General features: G+C 37.0%; 1 protein-coding gene across 2 annotated transcripts; it reads right to left on the reverse strand.

The window, feature by feature from the left end:
- Positions 1 to 207: 207 nt before the first annotated feature.
- On the reverse strand, positions 208 to 17,961 carry LOC139758116 (BRCA1-A complex subunit Abraxas 1-like). Of its 2 annotated transcripts, XM_071679219.1 has the most exons (7): positions 17,752 to 17,961; positions 15,328 to 15,418; positions 12,297 to 12,400; positions 9,763 to 9,959; positions 6,884 to 7,012; positions 4,759 to 4,925; positions 208 to 3,134 (listed from the first exon to the last, which is right to left on the reverse strand). In XM_071679219.1, the coding sequence occupies exons 1-7, from the start codon at positions 17,836 to 17,838 to the stop codon at positions 2,467 to 2,469; spliced, it is 1,443 nt and encodes a 480-aa protein (XP_071535320.1). In that variant the 5' UTR covers positions 17,839 to 17,961; the 3' UTR covers positions 208 to 2,466. The 2 variants fall into 2 exon arrangements, with proteins under 2 accessions (XP_071535320.1, XP_071535321.1); XM_071679220.1 differs by lacking the exon at positions 15,328 to 15,418 and having other exon boundaries at positions 17,752 to 17,828.
- Between the last annotated feature and the right edge of the window lie 719 nt (positions 17,962 to 18,680).

The raw sequence follows: 18,680 nt of genomic DNA on the forward strand, positions 1-18,680 counted from the left end.
GCCAAATTGCTGGAAACATAACCCTGATTTTCAGCAATGACCAACTGTGTGGAAAAAAACTGAGGATAGTTTGGAATGTTAGAGTCTAACAGACCATCTGTGCTGCTGTACCAAGGTGCCCCATATAATGGCAATTCATACTCCAAAGTTTCACGACAGCAATACTTGAGAATGGGAACAAATTCTTAGAATGAGATGAATGTGACAATTTGAAAAAAATCCTATTTCTAATTTACTGTATAAATATATATTCTTCCTTTAATTATGAAATAATGAAGATATTGTGAGACTTTTTAGCCATAATGGATCTTGTATTGATGTCAAACCAAAATGATCTTAGATCTGCATCCCAAAAGCACTGGCAAAATAAATTTGGGTTTGTATTTGTATTTCACCCACCACTGATGAGCTTGTAACCTTAAACATACTTGATCCAACACATGCTTTTATCACTTTTATCTCGCTTTTGCATTTGAATTTCCTGTGTATTTAGAGAAAATTACTGATAAGGGAGGTTATGTAACTCATAAAGCATTCAGCATGGGTAAGACAGGCATATGTTGGAAGAGTGTAACTACCAAAACATTCATCAGCAAGGAGGAAAAAGATTGCTCCCAGATTTAAGGCCACTAAAGATCACTTGATACTTCCACTTGGAGGGAATACCAAGGGAGATTTTAAACATTAGCAAAACCTTCCTAGTGTTTCATTCAGACGTTCCCTGGGCCATGAAGGGCTATGTGAAGTCTACATTATGTGTGATCTGGCAACAGCTGCTGAATCAGATAATTCAGACAAGGTGACAAACAGAAAACACTCCATCCCGCATCAGCAGCACCTCAAACCCTAATTACTGCCTTTTACGATATACATTCCATCTGCATTAAGAGTGATATGGCAACAATTGTTCAAATAGGTAATTCAGAGAGTAAACACGTGTAATGCACTTGCCTTTACCTCCCTATATCCCTCATTATAACTCATCCCACCCCAGCAGCACCTCAAGTGCCATCATCTTTTTTGGTAAGAATCTATTAAATTTCTTTTGCATTAACTGTGATAAGGCAACAGCTGCTGAATCAGATAATTCAGCAGGTGATGTAGAAAACTTAGTGCACCTTCCACTGCTTCCCAAGTAACCCTTACTACAATCAACACCACTCCAGTGGCAGCACAAGCCCTCATCACTACCTCTTTCAGGTAGTTTTCAATGAATATCATTTATGGTACAACATGACAGAGTGCTATATTGGTGATAACCAAAGTTGTTTTAGGTGTTATCCTTACAGCGGTTAGGGAGGCCAAGCTTTTCTATCAGTTTTAGCCTCTCTCCTCTCCCACGCCTTTCTCTCAATCCCAACATCATTTCTCTCCCAAGCCTTTCTCTCATTCCCGTTACCAACCTCTCTTTTGCTTAAGAGCATAATCCCGCTTATAAAATGGGTTTCAGCTGCTCACATAGCGACACATCATTATGGCAACAACTTTTCAGGAACATACACTAGTCACTAAATGGGGCCTGATGGTAGTGTAAAGTGACCAAAGGAAAGTATCATTATTATAGCCAAGGGTAAGCCCTATACTTATCAGAATGATTCTTTCATGGCAACCAAGGTCATTGAGAAAGTACATTTTGTATAAATGAAGACATGGGAGTTTTTCTGGTACACTGCTGTATAACTCAATACATGATTGATGCAACCTTCTACCAAGTTACTATCAATTTCTGATATCAGTATTAATATAAGGACTCTTCAATGTTCAAAAAACTCAGCTATGTTGCTCTTAGTGGGAAAAAGTGCATGCAGGTATAGACAGACATGTAATACATCAGCTGTCTAACTTATGACGTGAGAAAAGCAAAAGGACTCAATCAGAGATACAATATTTGAAAATATACAATCTATAATACTTAAAAAAAACTGACAAATTATGACTAGGAAATAATACTTATTCTTTTGATATTCAATGCAGCATTTTTTGTGCTCTTCATCAAGTAAAGCAAAATGTCAGATATTTAGGAATTGTTACTGACACAACATTTTATAAGGTGCAAAATGATCCCACGATACCTAAAATCTCGGTCAGGAGACTACTTAAACTTCAGACTCTGATCCAAACTATGATACAAAGTGATATATTTTTCTATGTATATCTCAACTATATAACAAAAATTTATGTAATATATATACCATAAAAACTGGTAAAAAAAAACCAGTTTGATATTCAAGTAATGAAAAGGATTGTCAAGAGCACTTTCAAGGTTTCAAAAGTAGAAATAATTTTCACATATCTATAAAAGGACACTTGTTTTAATGTCACAATCATGACATACCAAGAAGAAATTCATTTAAAAACATGACATTTCTTGAATGCAACATTTCTTCACTTATTGTTTCACATCTTCTAAAATCTTAAGAAAAATCATTGGCTGCAGTTCTTTACAGCTCCTGAAAGTCAAAAAGTTCAAAATTCTTGAGAGTCAGATGCAGATTTGTCAGACCAAGCATTCTGCACTTTTGGCTTACCAGACTTGTTTCCACCAGGGCTTGTAACACATGGGCTTCGACTTCTGGTATTCTTGGCAGGTGAATTCCTCTCTCTTGAGGCTGTGCGAGTAAAAGTTCGATTGGCCTTTGGTCTCCCTTTACTTACTGGATTCTGGGAATCATTTTTCACGTCTGGTGAAGCAGAACCTAAAGATGTGTTCTCTTTGTAGCGTTTATTTGCTGGTACTGGACTCCCCTCATTAGATCCAGCAGATTCTGAGGATCGTCGTGGTGGAGTTCGTTGTATCGTGTTCATCGCAGCTTTTGATTTGGTGAGAACTCTAGCTGGAGAGGGAGTATTTGTCCTGGATCTTGACCCCCTACCTATAGGAGAACCACGTGTCTTTACCTGAAGTTTTTCCATTTCTGTATTCACAAATCCAAATGGGTCCGATGACTCGAGGGTACCTTTTTCTTCTCTGACATCTCTAACTCTTCCAGAACCTTTTCTCAGCAATGAGCTTTTGGTGCCAGCAGGCCTGTTACTCTTTGCAGTCTGTGACATACTAGTAGGAGAAGAAGGAATTTCATCAAAATCCATCAGGTTTTGAACATCCACAGCCTGGAATTCCTCAGGTGTAAAGTCTGGAATTAATTAAAATGATTTCTACAGTCAGGTGATGTATAACTGAACTTGGGTTATAATGTGCTCTCTTAAGGTATAACATACACAGATAATCAAGAAAAATTGTACATAAAAACTAAATGCAACTAATTTACTCTCGGTGATGATTTCAGGTTTATTAAGATTTATTCTCAAAAGAAAAGGAATCTCGACCACAACATAGTGAGGTCCCTGCTTTCACTGAATATGTACATTTATTCCTTATTTCAACCAATGACACTGAAAAAATATTCTATTTCATTAAATCTTAAAGACAAAATCCAAGTACATGATTCAAAAATATTTCAAATAATCTAATTTTTCCAATAACTTTTTTAACCTGCTTGCCTTTTCCCACCTCAGCAAAAAGCATTCATTTTATGATTAAACTTCTTGCAAGCTGCAGAAATCTGTGCCTTATGAAATGCAGTTACAAAAGGCAACATAAGCCCTCATGAAATGGAAAGTCAGGCAAGGTCATCCTCAATGCTTTCAGCAATGACAAACTACAAGTTGTGAGTAACATGGACTCAAATGTACTAACACTAAAACTTTAGGCTTTGAAATTTGAGAACTTTTCCTTTCAAGGTAGTGTCCTGCAAGTATGAAAGATTCTCTGTGAATTATTAGGAAAAAGGAGGGTAAGAACATTCTAAACCCCTATCTTTCTGGTGGGAAAACAACTTTTTCAACTCCACTACTATCCTCCCAACTAACTGGCAGCACCCTGTTTGTTAAAAAAATCTCTCTTCCAATGAAGGCAAATCCAAAGCCTTTAGCCTTTCTCTTTAACTTAGTTATCTGAATTCTAGTACCATCTTTGTTGCCCTCCTCTGGATCTCTTTATTAGTCCTGTGTGTGTGAATTACTAAACTTCCTATCAGGTTTATAATTCTGAAAAGCCATTTTAGACAGTGAAAATACGTAAAAGGTACCAGTCATGATACCATGGTGGTACTACCCGCCTGAGTATCAGGGGGGTTAGTGATGGTTGCATGGTGAGCCAGCACTTCAGAGGTTGAGTTGCACTCATCAGGCTCAAATAGCTGTCTTTTCTTTCTGCCTTATCCACGTGTGGACTGGTGGCATTTTGTCTACAAACATACAATTTCTCCTTTTCACAAATAACGCTTGACAATGCTTCATTCAAACAGCTCATTCTTCATAACTCTAGATCTTCCTGCAGTGAGTAGTATGCACTAGCTCATCCCATTTGGCTAAATAGAAGCAACAGATAGAAGTAGTGGGTACAAACATTAGACAAGAACATTAGATAGAAACATTAGGTAGAAGTAGTAGGTACAAATATTAGCTGGGAGCAGTAGGTAGCAGGGTGGACCATTAGGCAGGAATATAGGGGTAGTCACACTAAGTAGAGATAGTTGGTAGAATCATCATGCACTTACTTCAGTTCAAAAGATTACTAACACAATGCTAATGCTGATCATTTTCATAGGGCAATATTTCAATGTTCCCTATGGTTTTATCATGCCTGTCTGGAAAAAAACAACCTTCACTCCAAAAAGGGCTGTAGATTACTTAGGAAATAAAAAAAGATTGCCGACAACGAGGAAATAAGCTATCCCATACACATCTGCAACATACCTGGTCTAATACTGTTTGCATTACACAAGTCCCTGAGTATGATTACTTCTTGAAGGATTTTCTCAAGGTCCTCCTGAGCAGAAGAGAATTTTGGTAAAAGCACTTCCAACTTCTTTAGTAACCCTGTGTGAAGAGTCTCAACTTCTTGTACTCCTGGTTCATCACTACTGTAAAGATAATAATTAAAGAATGTATTATGGAAAATCATTAAGAAAAGATGATGTGCTGAAATACTAATTTCTGCAATCTTTACACAAGGAAACTCCCTAACAACAAGTCCATGTGGACCAACCAGCCAGCAATGGCTTTAAAAGAATGAAACAGAAGATTAACTCTAATCATGTAAACTCCACACCATTATCATACGAACCTTGCCTCAGATCATAATAATGTTGAAGAGCCCGGTTCACCAATCAAAAACAATATCAACTCCTTTCTTGAGATAATCAAATGCAATCCCAGCCACTTTGCCATGTCATATTATGCGAGGCTTTAACCCTTAAAAGGCAGGTAATAATACCTAATGTTCACATGGTAAAAGGCAGGCAACATTACGTAGCATTGTGCTACTTTGCGTTGAAATTGTTTTTTGGATATTGGTGATGGGGCATTACTGTCATCTACTATCACGTCCTCTGTTTAATCACTCTTATGAACAGCTACCCTCACTCGTCCAACTGCGGTCAGTGCCAGTATCAGCTGTTACCTAACGTTTATACAGTAGTAAGAGGTGGGCAACATTATGAAACATTGGGTCCTTTTGCATTGTAAATGTATGGTGAAGTTGGGTGATGTGGCATCTCTGACATGTACTATCTTGCTCTCTGTTTGGAAACACCTGTAAACAGCCACCCACACTCGACCAGCCAAGGTCAACATCAGTATCAGCTGGGGCAATGGAAGAAGGGAAGGAAGGTACCTGGCATTCTTCCCCTTCTTCCACAGCCGGCTATGATGCAGAATTGCATAAGTAACACCTTTTACATTTGTTTTTCATCCAATTTTATCTATTTAGGTACATATTGGCTTATTCCTTGATACTTTATTATTCCTATAATATGCCGTCTTACACAAATGTATACAAAAAACATTGCCACCTTTAATGGGTTAAGTATCTACTCTTTCCACCAGACTATTCACAAGGACTCTGTCACTGCGTACTCCATCTCATTCCATACATACCATCAATCTATCTCGCACATTAAGTAAGGGCCTACATTAATGTGATCTACACACAAGTAAATACAAAATTATTGAATGAATTTTCAGTTAAATTACTTCTTCAGTTCAGAAAAAAGGTCTTTAATAAACTTTTCTCTGTTACTCTATTAATGATTCTTATCCAATGGAAGGGAAGAGAAAGAGTTCATCCCACATATGTTGTGGAAAGTAAGCAAGGACAGGAAACGTAAGAGGAAACAAGCACTTTGAGTCACCAAAGAGTCAATAAAACTATCTCAGCGTTGGTTTACAACAGCAACCTGTAGGAATATACAAAACAAAATATGCAGTTGGGATGATGAGTGGATTTGTAACAAAACTGCATGTCATGGAGTTAGTTTCATATTAATGCAATACCAGGACGCCTTCCCAAGGTCTCCTGCAGTTTCAAGGTTTTGCTCCATGTGGAAGCAAGGTAAGGTGGGCTCCTTTGAAGCTAGAAGGTCCTCAATAATGTACTAATTTTTGTCTGCTGATACAGATACAGCCTCATTGAAGCATTGTACAAATTTTTGTCTGCAAATAATTATACATCCTCAAAAGAGAACTTTTTTTTTCCATCTTGTAAGCTGAGTCCAGAAAAACCTGTCATTTAAAGCTGGTTCATAAGAATAGGCCGTCAGCAGACAAAAGGCCCAAGTCAGGTAGAGACTTTAGGATATAACTTGCAATTTTCTTGATATTACCTATTAACTCCAAGCTATACATCTAACCTCCTGCACTAAACTGTCAACATTCCTACATTTATAAAATGTAAAGCCATCATTCATTGCTCATTTATGCATCTTCCTATTGTCAATGAAAGATCATATTTCCTTGAATGAGAGTGAATTTGTGAACAAGTAAATCACATTCCTATGTAATCTGCAGTATATGAAATTTCAATATAAAGCCACAAACCTACTTTATTTTGGAAAGAACTGTCTGAACAGCTGTAGATGTATACAGTGCTGGATTTTGTGGTTTTAGGAGATAATCTGAGGTTGATGTGTCACCTATGTTGACCACCTGCAAGGGAACACCCTCAAATCGCCTGAAAAGTAAACATTAAAGTTTAACAACACATTTTTAGCTTCCCACCAAATTCTAGTTTCCAATAAAGTAAAAGTCACTTTTTTAGGTGGATAAACAAAACAGTTGCAAAGGTGTAACAAGCTCTCCATACCTTATTTTAATACTTAATTTCTTTATATATGGTATGGTGTTTCTCTTAAAATCTTCAACAAATATAACAATCTTTTGTAAATTTTTTCACACTAAATTCAGCTCTCTTTTCCCCATAACACAGGTCTTTATCTACTTATTTCCAAGGCAACTAAAATAAAGGTTCATAATCTTTTCCTTACAATGTGCAGTTTGCTGGGGTTGGGGAGTCAACTGTTGTTTGCTGATGATACAGTGCTACTGGCAGATTTGAGTGAAAAACTGCAGATGTTGGTGTGTGAGTTTGGGAGTGTGTGGAAGGAAAAAGTTGACAGGAAATATGAATTAAAGCAAGGTTATCACATTTAGCAAAGAAAAGAGTAGTTATTTGGTGTGTGGGTTTGAATGGAGAGAACATGAAGTGGAGTGTTTTGATACCTGGGAATGGATTTGGCACTGATAGAACCATGGCAACTGAAGTAAACCATTGGGGATGTTGGGGGTAGAGGCCTTAGGTGCATTTAGGAATGTGTGGAAAGACAGCTCACTGTCTTTAAAGACAAAAGTAGGTATGTGTGATGGTATGGTAGTCCTGCTGGTGTTGTATGGATTTGAGGTGTCGGCCTTAGACAAAAAGGTAAAGGATTGGGGTGAATGTGTTGGAAATCATACATCTGAGGACAATATGTGGTGTAAGGTGAGTTGATCAAATACGAAATGGTATGTGCGGAGGGAGGTGTAGTAAGAAGGGGAGTATGTAAGGCAAAGCTGAATATGGTGTGCTGAAATGGTATGGACATACGGACAGGATGAGCAAGGAAAAGATGACTAGGATATGCATGGCATAAGTGGAAGCAACAAGGAAAAGGGAGATGGAATGTGGAACGATGGAGTGAAAGAAGCTTTGAAGGCTCAGGGGCTGAACATGCAGAAGAGTGAAAGGTGAGCAAGGACAAAGCCAACTGGAGTGATGTGGTTTACAGGGTCAATAAGCTGTCAATGAAAAACCATGGAGAAGTCTGTGGGGTCTGAATGTGGATATGGGGCTCTGGTTTCAGTGCATCATACATGACAGCTAGAGAGTGGATGTGAGTGAATGAAGCCATTTCTTTAGTTGTTCCTGACATTACCTTGTTAATGCAGATAATGGCAAACGTATGAAAATATTACCTTACTTTCATTAGCCACCATCTTTGTAAACCTAATCAATCTTGAGTCCAAGCACTCCTTCTAAACACTTTGACGACTTCAGATCCACCCTTAAAGAGAACCATCTCAATTCTTTTGCATTTTAAGGATCAATACATATACTGCAGGTTGAACCTCTCCAATTTGGAGCTCTGTGGTTCAATAACTCCCATGGTCTGGCACATTTAGAATCAGCCGTCATTACTTTGTGGATCTGCCCACAGGGCAGTGCTGCTAGCAGCGCTATGGAGCGAAAATCTGTTTACACTACAGCTGAGCTAATTAACAGTCCTGTCAATTTCTTATATTCAGTTTTTTGCTGAAAATGAAAGCCAGAAAAGTTTAGCTTTGGAAAACTTTGAAAGGTGCCAGGAGTATAGAATTAGACAGTGCACTTATAGTTTAAGCTCCAACGTGATGAAGGTGTAAGCATTTCTCAGATGCTCAATGAGCAGGCCAAAGTTTTCAATAGAGACATGGAATTTCAGTAGAGTGTATGTGGTGAAAAGCATAGTACTGACATGGAAGCTTGTAGTGTAAGGTCGTATTAAAAGAATCAATAAAAACTGAAATTCTCTATTAAACAACCAACAACAATATGTACAGGGTGAGACAGAGTGTATGATCCGACTGCCTGGCTGGGAATGACGCCGCTGTGCAGGCTGACTGCCTTGACGATAACAATAAAACAACAATAGTAACAAGAGTTGACCAAAGCCAACTACCATCCTATGGTTGTTTGTTACATTAACTACTCATCACAAAGCTGTGACAAAGTTTGTGGTTGAATATGTACAGTTAATGGCATTGGAAAACTTTGTGTGAGTTTTCTTGGTAGAAAAGCTTGATTTAGAAAGACCTAGCAGAAGATGATGCATAATTACGTCAATGATGATCTGTCATTGGATTGTGTAGAGTGATTTTATGGACAAAGACTCTTTCAGTATCAAAAGTTGACCAAGATGAAGTAGGGAAATATCTTCAAGCAAATGTTATCAGTACTCTACCATGTCTTAGGAGCACAAGTATCACTGCTTCATATACCACAGTCAAGGTAACCCACTACCCTGCAAGCTATCAAAATCTAACAAACTAAAGCAGTAGTATTTCATGATCATGGTGTATTATAAGGTATTTTTTCACATTTGCTTGCAAATTCCTATATAGCAAGGTAATGCCAGAAACAGATGAAGAATGGTGTAATTTGCTCATATCCACTCTCTCACTGTCATGCTTATAATTAAGTGCTGGTGCATGAAATTTCAAGGTATCTGGTGAAAAAAAATTGTGAAATTGTTTCACAATAAACAATTTCTTGAAAAAATTCCACATAATTACACAGGTAAATATCAACATATTCAAATAGTGTGGTGCCTCATGTGTTTTACTGTAAATATTATTTAAAAGAGTGAACATGAATTGACATAAACCATATCAATCACCGAGTCTTACTTGTTCTGCAGCATCATGAACTTGTGGTTTACAGTAAATGTTCCATTATCTCCTGAGGGCTGGCAGGACAGAATACCCAAAATAAAGTGCCCGCCTGTATGTGTCATAACTGTTGAAAGCTGCTGATGCACTAATGTTTCTCGTATATACAAATCTTCACATGAAGACCCACGACAACGGTACCAACCTATAATGTTCTGAAATGTAAGTGGACCTTTTTAAAAAAAATCCCAGTTCTGAAGAAATCATTCATGTCTAATCAACAAATTCTCAATAAAAAACATGCATGAGTCATGACAAACTCTTCGGCTTATAAAGAAGAAACTTAATTGACACACTCACAGACAAGTGACTTATCATTTGAAGAGATGTGCCTTAGATTCTTAACATTTATCCTACAGAAATCAGGAAAGATGAGTTAAAATAATTACTATGGTATACAGTACATGCAAATTCATAAGAATATCTAACAGTAAAGGAAAGCTAAAAATGATATTTCAAGTCAAAAACACAGCCAACATTCTTTTCTTGTAAACTTCAGTAAGCCACCTTAGTACGGTCTCAAAATTTTTTTTCCAACAGAGGCTTTGCTGTACTACATATGGGAAACCTACCCAGATATACAAGAAGACTCTTCACTCCTGTTTCAGTTCTACAGCTGAGGCACCATGAGTAACCATTTTACACTTATCTAGTGGAAAACAGTTTAAATTTTCTGCTATAACACTACAATCATATAACATTTTAACTATCCTTCTCTGACCCTGTATCTACTCTGGAATCCCTTTGTCTCCACCCAACACAAAACAAATACCTATTAAAGGGTTCCAACACTTTTCAAGCCCCAGAAAGCATTCTACTTTATGTCACTACATCCAATGCATACTCTTTACAATTAACCTTCCATTGGCCTGTGTAGCAATTGTGGATTTTATCTACCTTGGTGTCTCTCTAAAGTTCTGACCACAGGGTAACAACATTCAAGGCTCAACCACATTTATTCACACAAGCACAGCCTGACTTAAATGATACTTTGGTAACCCATATATTCCTATGATGATTCTTATTAGGATATAAGATCAAAAAATGATTGTAATATCCTCACTGTCTTTCATAAAAGTTTACTGTCAAAAGATAATTTCAATTAAAAGTATGCTAAACCTACCAATGATTGTTAATCTATGAGAACATGTTTGACAAGAAAATCATTCAACTTTGCAAATAATGTAAGATTTTCTTTTCCTTTTATTCCAATGACTGTCTTAATTTCTCTGAAGATATGTGGCTCTACTTATGCAGTAAAATTCAGCTACCATCCACACCTAACTCTACTGAAATACTTTGGTCCATCTAGTGCATGACAGTTATGGTAACTGGTTATCTTGGAGATCACACCCCAAGATATTTGGTAACAAGCTGGTTACCTACTTTAGACTTTTCAGATTCTTTACAACTGCAGATTTCTTCAAACAACTTCCACAACTCTAACTTTTGCATAGCTCTTTTCTTTTTTTATCAATAACACTGCAACTGTTTTCACTTGATACAGTCACTCTTTCTGTGTCCCTTCCTACCTCTAAATCCTGTGTGCATGACCGACATTTCTTCATCTCTTGATGCACTTTTCATTAGTCCCATGCCCTTTCTTACAATTTCTTTTTGCACATTACAAAAATAAGTTTTTCTCTTTATAATGAAGCAAGACATACATGTTACTAAAAACCTTCTTATTTTCACAATTAAGGTGACATACAGGCTTTTAAGTTTACCTCAAGCTTATCATGTTCCTAATACACAGATATACTGCATTACATACAACACATTCTGAAAGAAATAAAGTTAATTGAATCTCTATGTAATATTATGTATTTCTTTTATCTTCAACTTTGTTCTCATGTATATGTGATGGATAAAATGCTTGGAGACCCTCAGTTCAGTCACATAAATCCTAACGTCCAGTAAGTTAAAAGAATCATGGACTTCCAAGATTACAGATGTACTTCTTCATTCTTCACTCTGTGCACTAAGATGAATTGTCAAGTGAGACAAATGTCTCTATTCACACCTCCATACTAAATGACTTCAACTGATTAAAAATCATCCAATTATATATCTCATATCCTCATCCAATATAACTACAGCCTAAAACATCTACCAATTTCTTCTGTGATCTATCTCTTCTACTGTATCCTACCTTCCTCTCCCAGAAGTCCCTTCTATGGGGTATCTTCGCAAGCCAATTTGCTTCTATGCATCCTGAAGTTATATCGTAAAGTTTCAGCTATGCATCTTTCTGATAATTTCTTCACACTGTATATCTATCTAACATCAATCTTTATCTGTTCTCCTAATTCCATGTTTCCTATTTAGCTTTCCTCAAATTCTTCCCTACTGTGATAACTTCCTATGCACAATCACTTTTCTTCTACTGCATAATTCCAAAATGCCCAAAGACATTAACACTTTAAAAATCCTGTATCGCTCATTTCATCAACAGAAATGGAACTTTATTATCATAAATAGAAAGCACTAACCTGCAATTTTGAACCCAAATAGTTGATAAGCTTTTTATTATTCAAAATGCCTGCACCTGAGTAGAAGCTACCAATCATAGTGCATGGTAGAAAAGAGGACAGATCTGAAAATGAAAGAAACAATATAAATCCATGGTTTAACATCTCCAAAATAAAGTCTGGCAATTCTAACTGTTCCAATTCTAATGAGGTGAATCAAGAGCATTCTGCAAATCAGCTCTTACAGGGATCATCAACTTATTTATGTCAAGTTTGCTAGAATGAATATTCTCACACTATCTCAGCAAAATTAATAATGCACACCAAGTTGATTTTTCATGTGAGAAGACTTTCCATTCACATTTCTACCATCAAGCACAAACATCACTAAACAGGGTTCAGCATTCATTCCCTAAGCACCCTCATCTAAAAAAAAATCTCTTACTTAACAATTCACCAACTGCTTTTGTCCATAACTTTCAACAATCTACCTCTTTCACTTGTGTATTCATAATTACCCTTGAACATCTTCCTAAGGAAGAGTCCTGGTGTTACCAAGGATCTCTTTCCTCATGCACCTACTGTCCAAGGCTGCACTACTTCCAGTAACAAGGAAATATTGACTACTTTACAATACAAACTTCTTTGATAACTGTACTTCCAGTGATACAGTCTTACTACAGGTGACTTTTCACTTGCAGGCAGAGTCCACAAACACCTCTCTTTCCTTTAACCATACTAACATAAATCATTTTAAATTTCCTACACATCAAGCATGGCCATGCCATCTTAAATGCTTTTCATTCATGTGCCTTTCTAAAGATTTCTCCATGATATATACTTCATAATACTATAGGTTTAAAATCTTGGATTATACCAAAATAATTTATCATTCTGGAACAGCTGCTGTGCTGAACCAAGTGGATTAATATCACACTTTCCCTTATAGCTATAAACATATTCTTGTAGCTTCATACGTAAATAATACCTCAGTTGTTCCCAACTTTTTGCTGTCTCTTACAGCATCCCATATCTGTGTCTAACTTTAGGCTATGACATTTCATAAAGAGAGAAAGAGAGGGATGGGGGTGGGGGATGGCTAGTGCTGTTGTGAAAAAGCACTGCAAGCACTGTTAAAATGAGACATGAAAAACAATGTTTGATATGTTAAAACTTATCATACATTAATGATGGTAAAAAGACTTGTAAGTGTGGAACAATTTGGAATATATATTTACATATAAGGCAACAGCAAAGGACGTAAAGGGAGTGGGGGAGGAATGGGATGTATTTAGGGAAGCAGCGATGGCTTGCGCAAAAGATGCTTGTGGCATGAGAAAGGTGGGAGGTGGGCAGATTAGAAAGGGTAGTGAGTGGAAGAAATAAGATTATTAGTGAAAAAGAAGGAGAGGCATTTGGTTGATTTTTGCAGGGAAATAGTGCAAATGACTGTATAAAAGAAAGAGGCAGGAGGTCAAGATGTGAAAAAGAGGGCAAATGAAAGTTGGGGTGAGAGAGTATCATTAAATCTTAGGGAGGATTAAAAGATGTTTTAGGAGGTAAATAAAGTGCATAAGACAAGAGAACAAATGGGAACATCGGTGAAGGGGGCCAATGGGGAGGTAATAACAAGTAGTGGTGATGCGAGAAGGAGATAGAGTGACTATATTGAAGGTCTGTTGAGTGTGTTTGATGATAGAGTGGCAGATATAGGGTTTTTTGGTCAAGGTGGTGTGCAAAGTGAGAGGGTTAGGGAGAATGATATGGTAAACAGACAAAAGGTTGTGAAAGCTTTGCAGAAGATGAAAGCCGGCAAGGCAGCAGGTTTGGATGATATTGCAGTGGAATATATTTCAAAAGGGAGTGACCATATTGGTGACTAGTTGGTGAGGATACTCAATGTATGTATGGCTCATGGTGAAGTGTCTGAGGATTGGCAGAATGCATGCATAGTGCTAATGTACAAAGGCAAAGGGGATAAAAGTGAGTGTTCAATTTACAGAGGTATAAGTTTGTTGAGTATTCCTGGGAAATTATATGGGAGGGTATTGATTGAGAGGGTAAAGGCATGTACAGTGCATCAGATTGGGGAAGAGCAGTGTGGTTTCAGAAGTGGTAGAGGATGTGTGGATCAGGTGTTTGCTTTGAAGAATGTATGTGAGAAATACTTAGAAAAGCAAATGGATTTGTATGTAGCATTTATGGATCTGGAGAGGGCATATGATAGAATTGTTAGAGATGCTCTGTGGAAGGTATCAAGAGTATATAGTGTGGGAGGCAAGTTGCTAGAAGCACAGAAAAGTTTTTATCGAGGATGTAAGGCATGTGTATGAGTAGGAAGAGAGGAAAGTGATTGGTTCTCAGTGAATGTCAGTTTGTGGCAGGGGTGTGTGATGTCTCCACGGTTGTTTAATTTGTTTATGGATGGGGTTGTTAGGGAGGTGAATACAAGAATTTTGGAGAGAGGGGCAAGTATGCAGTCTGTTGCAGGAGAGGGCTTGGGAATGAGTCAGTTGTTGTTCGCTGATGATACAGCGCAGGTGGCTGATACGGGTGAGAAACTGCAGAAGCTGGTGAATGAGTTTGGTAAAGTGTGTGAAAGAAGAAAGCTGAGAGAAAATGTGAATAAAAGCAAGGTTATTAGGTTTAGTAGGGTTGAGGGAGAAGTCAATTGGAAGGTAAGTTTGAAAGAAAAACTGGAGGAGGTGAAGTGTTTTAGATATCTGGGAGTGGATTTAGCAGCGGATGGAACCATGCAAGCGGAAGTGAATCACAGGGTGGGGGAGGGGGCGAAGGTTCTGGGAGTGTTGAAGAATGTGTGGAAGGCGAGAACATTATCTCGGAAAGCAAAAATGGGTATATTTGAAGGAATAGTGGTTCAAACAATGTTGTATAGAGTTGCGAGGTGTGAGCTATAGATAAGAGCTGTGCGGAGGAGGGTGGATGTGTTGGAAATGAGATGTTTGAGGACAATATGTGGTGTGAGGTGGTTTGATCGAGTAAGTAATGAAAGAGTAAGAGAGATGTGTGGTAGTAAAAAGAGTGTGCTAACTTATGACAGTTTCTGTCTTCTCATTGCAGATCTGGGAGTCACTGATGTGCTCACTGATGTGACTCTGCACCTGGCCAAGTAGGAATCCTTCCTGTCAAAAAAAAAATTCAAATCTTAATATCCTGTTCTGGACAAGTGGAATTACCAATGGATTTCCATGACTCAAAATTCAGCAGACAAAGACTTCATCAAATTATCAAAACTTTGAGGTAAACAGAAGGGCAAATTGTACAAACTGTTCAAATATGAGCTCAGTAACAATTTCTTCAAAAGACATACTATTCAATTCTAACTGCTGAAATTACACCACATATAATCCATTCCTATTCTATAATAAACTATACTATACTATGGTTAAATGGATGGCTTATTTAGTTATTCTTACAAATCCAAGGTAGCCATACTTAAACAAAAGGCTAAATGAAACCAGTCATGGGCTCTCAATCTCAAACACAGACAAATCATTACAACATAATGATTACTAACCTCAGAGGTATTTGTTTTCCCTTGCACTACATTTACAACATTCGCATGCCTACTTTCAGGGGTTTATATCACAGTTACTCTTGTCAAGGATAATAATTAATCAATGATCCAATTAGGGTTTCACATCTTATTGGAAGTCATTCAGATTTTTTTGCATTTCTAATAATCAACTATGATGCTGCACTTAAGAAGTCAATTATCAATATTATGAATCATTTCTAAAAACCACAGTATATTATCAAAGTTCTTTGCGTAATAGCCATTCAAAATTTGGCACAACACTTATAAGCTTTTAAACTTTAGTGAACTGCTACCAATGGTTCTTTGTGTATTAGCACAAACCCCACTTCCATCCAATGCTTCATATATAAATACAGTTGTTGCACATTCTCCTACACTAAATCAACTCTCCTGTAATCCTCTTGGAAACTGGTAATTCTATTGGCATTAAGAGTTCAAGGATATCACTGCTACCTATGCAATGATTCAATATCTCTTTTTCCTTTTTACTTTGTTTTCACTGCTATCTACGTAATTCATAAACATTATATCAAGATATGTTGTATAAATATGTGTTATGTATTATTGTGTTATGTATTATAAAGGATATTTTAAGATGTCCAATGAGTGATATCTTTAATGAATGATTACAAATCAACAGTGCAAACTGTTTAGCATCCTTTCTTTCATCATTATGAGAGAGTTATGTATCATAATGCAAAAATAACATTATACAATGAAAATATATTATATCAAACTTTTGATGGATGCATATGAGCTGACAATACAGGGCTGCTAAGCATCCCTTTAAATCCAGCCATTCAATTTTTCTAAGCCATTTTACAATTCATTCTTTATTTTGAACAAAAAGAGTGTCTGAGTCTCGATACTTTAGTTTCATATCGATCAATTATTTTCACAGCTGTCAGCAGTTGTTTTTAAGAAACGTTAGTGCCAGATGTGGAGACTGTCTTTGCCTTGATAAAACTGTAGTAAAAATGCAAAATTCACACTCCTCTGAAATGCAGTTGGATAATTATGGGTTAAAAGTAAAGGAATCTCATCTTGCTTCAAGCAACCTCAATTCATGATACCTTGATGTTAATTAAAAATAAATTTTGGAAAATCTCACCTAACTTCAAGCAACCTACATTTGTATTCTGACGTTCATTAAAAAACAATATGAATGTTATGTCATTTCCATTCAATGCTGGGAAGTTAATTCGATCAGTGATTAGGTTTGCAAAGTGCGTTTACCTCCTATAATTGCTCTCATCAAAAATGACGAGATATTCTTTGGTTTATTTAGAGTATCACATTAAAAATTAAGATAAATCTCGGCCCATGCACCAGGTTAGGTTAGGTTTTCACAGGTTCTGGTATTCTGTACTGAATGTTTCACTTCGCAATCTCTTACATTTTACTTGATTCATCATACCCCTTATAACGCTTTTTTTTGGGGGGGGGGATATTAACACTCATTCTCCTCTAGTCGAATTCACTTTATACGAATTACATCCCAAACCATAAATCATTATTAAGAAGCTCCTAAACTGATACTTTACTAACGTAACTTTACCCACTTTTTCACCACATACTCTTCACAGAGCAGCATACTGTAATAATTCATTAACGCTGTGTAGTAGTATCAGTCCGTGTTTATAGGAAAAGTTGCGTTAGAGAGAAAACCGTAACCAAGTTAAACCATTGCTATTCCTGTATTTATAATCACATAAACCTTATAAACACATATATGTGGGTATATATGTAAGCAGCATCTACAAATACACACGCATGTCACACGACTTGTATCCACCCTTTCAAAATTCTAGCGACGTGACTGAATTAAAGTAGGGAAAATCAAGCTTTCTGAATAAACGGTAAACACCTCTCTAGCAAATTATGATCTATGAAAACTGTAAGTACAAAAGAACATACTTGAGCATAGCCACCCCTGAGTTGTTCATATAGCAAGGAAGATAACACAGCACCAGAACAGCTGACTAACACTCCAGACGCCGCCATGCCTCACTACCGATGTCCGAACCTCTCCAAAATGACGTATGCTACAGTCGGACATCTTCTACTCCTATACAGGTTACCGAATTCATATATCAATAACATGATTTATAACTCTAATACCATAAAATGACAGGTGGCCAAATATGCCTAAGATATATTCTCAGCCTTAAGAGAAACTACCAAAGACGAAGTCAACCTATACGGATATACGATTTAACCACAACAAACAAGGAAGGGCGCATTCCGACCTAATTCCGTTACAAGAAATCTGAATTGATTGTCAACGAGCAATATGAGTCATGGGAAAAATGGATTATCTTGGACCTTCTCAACAGTGAGCGTGGAAGGAGCAGTGTCCGGACGTGTGTACAAACATTTACCGTCTTGGACTTTACTCAAACAGGGACTATAAAGCTCCAAGCACGACACACTTTTTATAGGAATTGCACAAGATGTAACTGTAAATCTCTTCCTAGTTTTATTTCTGCCATTATAGATTCGCTTGACAAAAAAAAAAAAAAATTGAACGGTGTATAAGAATTTACAACACTTGAAATCAAATACGTTAAACTTCGTCGTTGGGTATCAGTTTGAATAAAATGAACGTTTAATGTGGGAGAGAAAGATAAGAAAAAAATAGACGCGTTTCAAACATCTTGAACCTCTGAAATACGTAAAGCTTACCAAATCTCCCTGTTAAACATTATATTCTAGTACAATGTAAAGGCAACTGTCATATATTGAGTGTTTTACATACATATAAGCTTTTATTGAACTAGTATGCATGTTTTGTGACGGAAAAGTAGACAGGGTATGTGTAATGTTATTTTGCAGGTTATGTAGAC

The sequence above is a fragment of the Panulirus ornatus genome, chromosome 29 (genome assembly GCF_036320965.1).
Source record: "Panulirus ornatus isolate Po-2019 chromosome 29, ASM3632096v1, whole genome shotgun sequence".
NCBI lineage: Eukaryota > Metazoa > Arthropoda > Malacostraca > Decapoda > Palinuridae > Panulirus > Panulirus ornatus.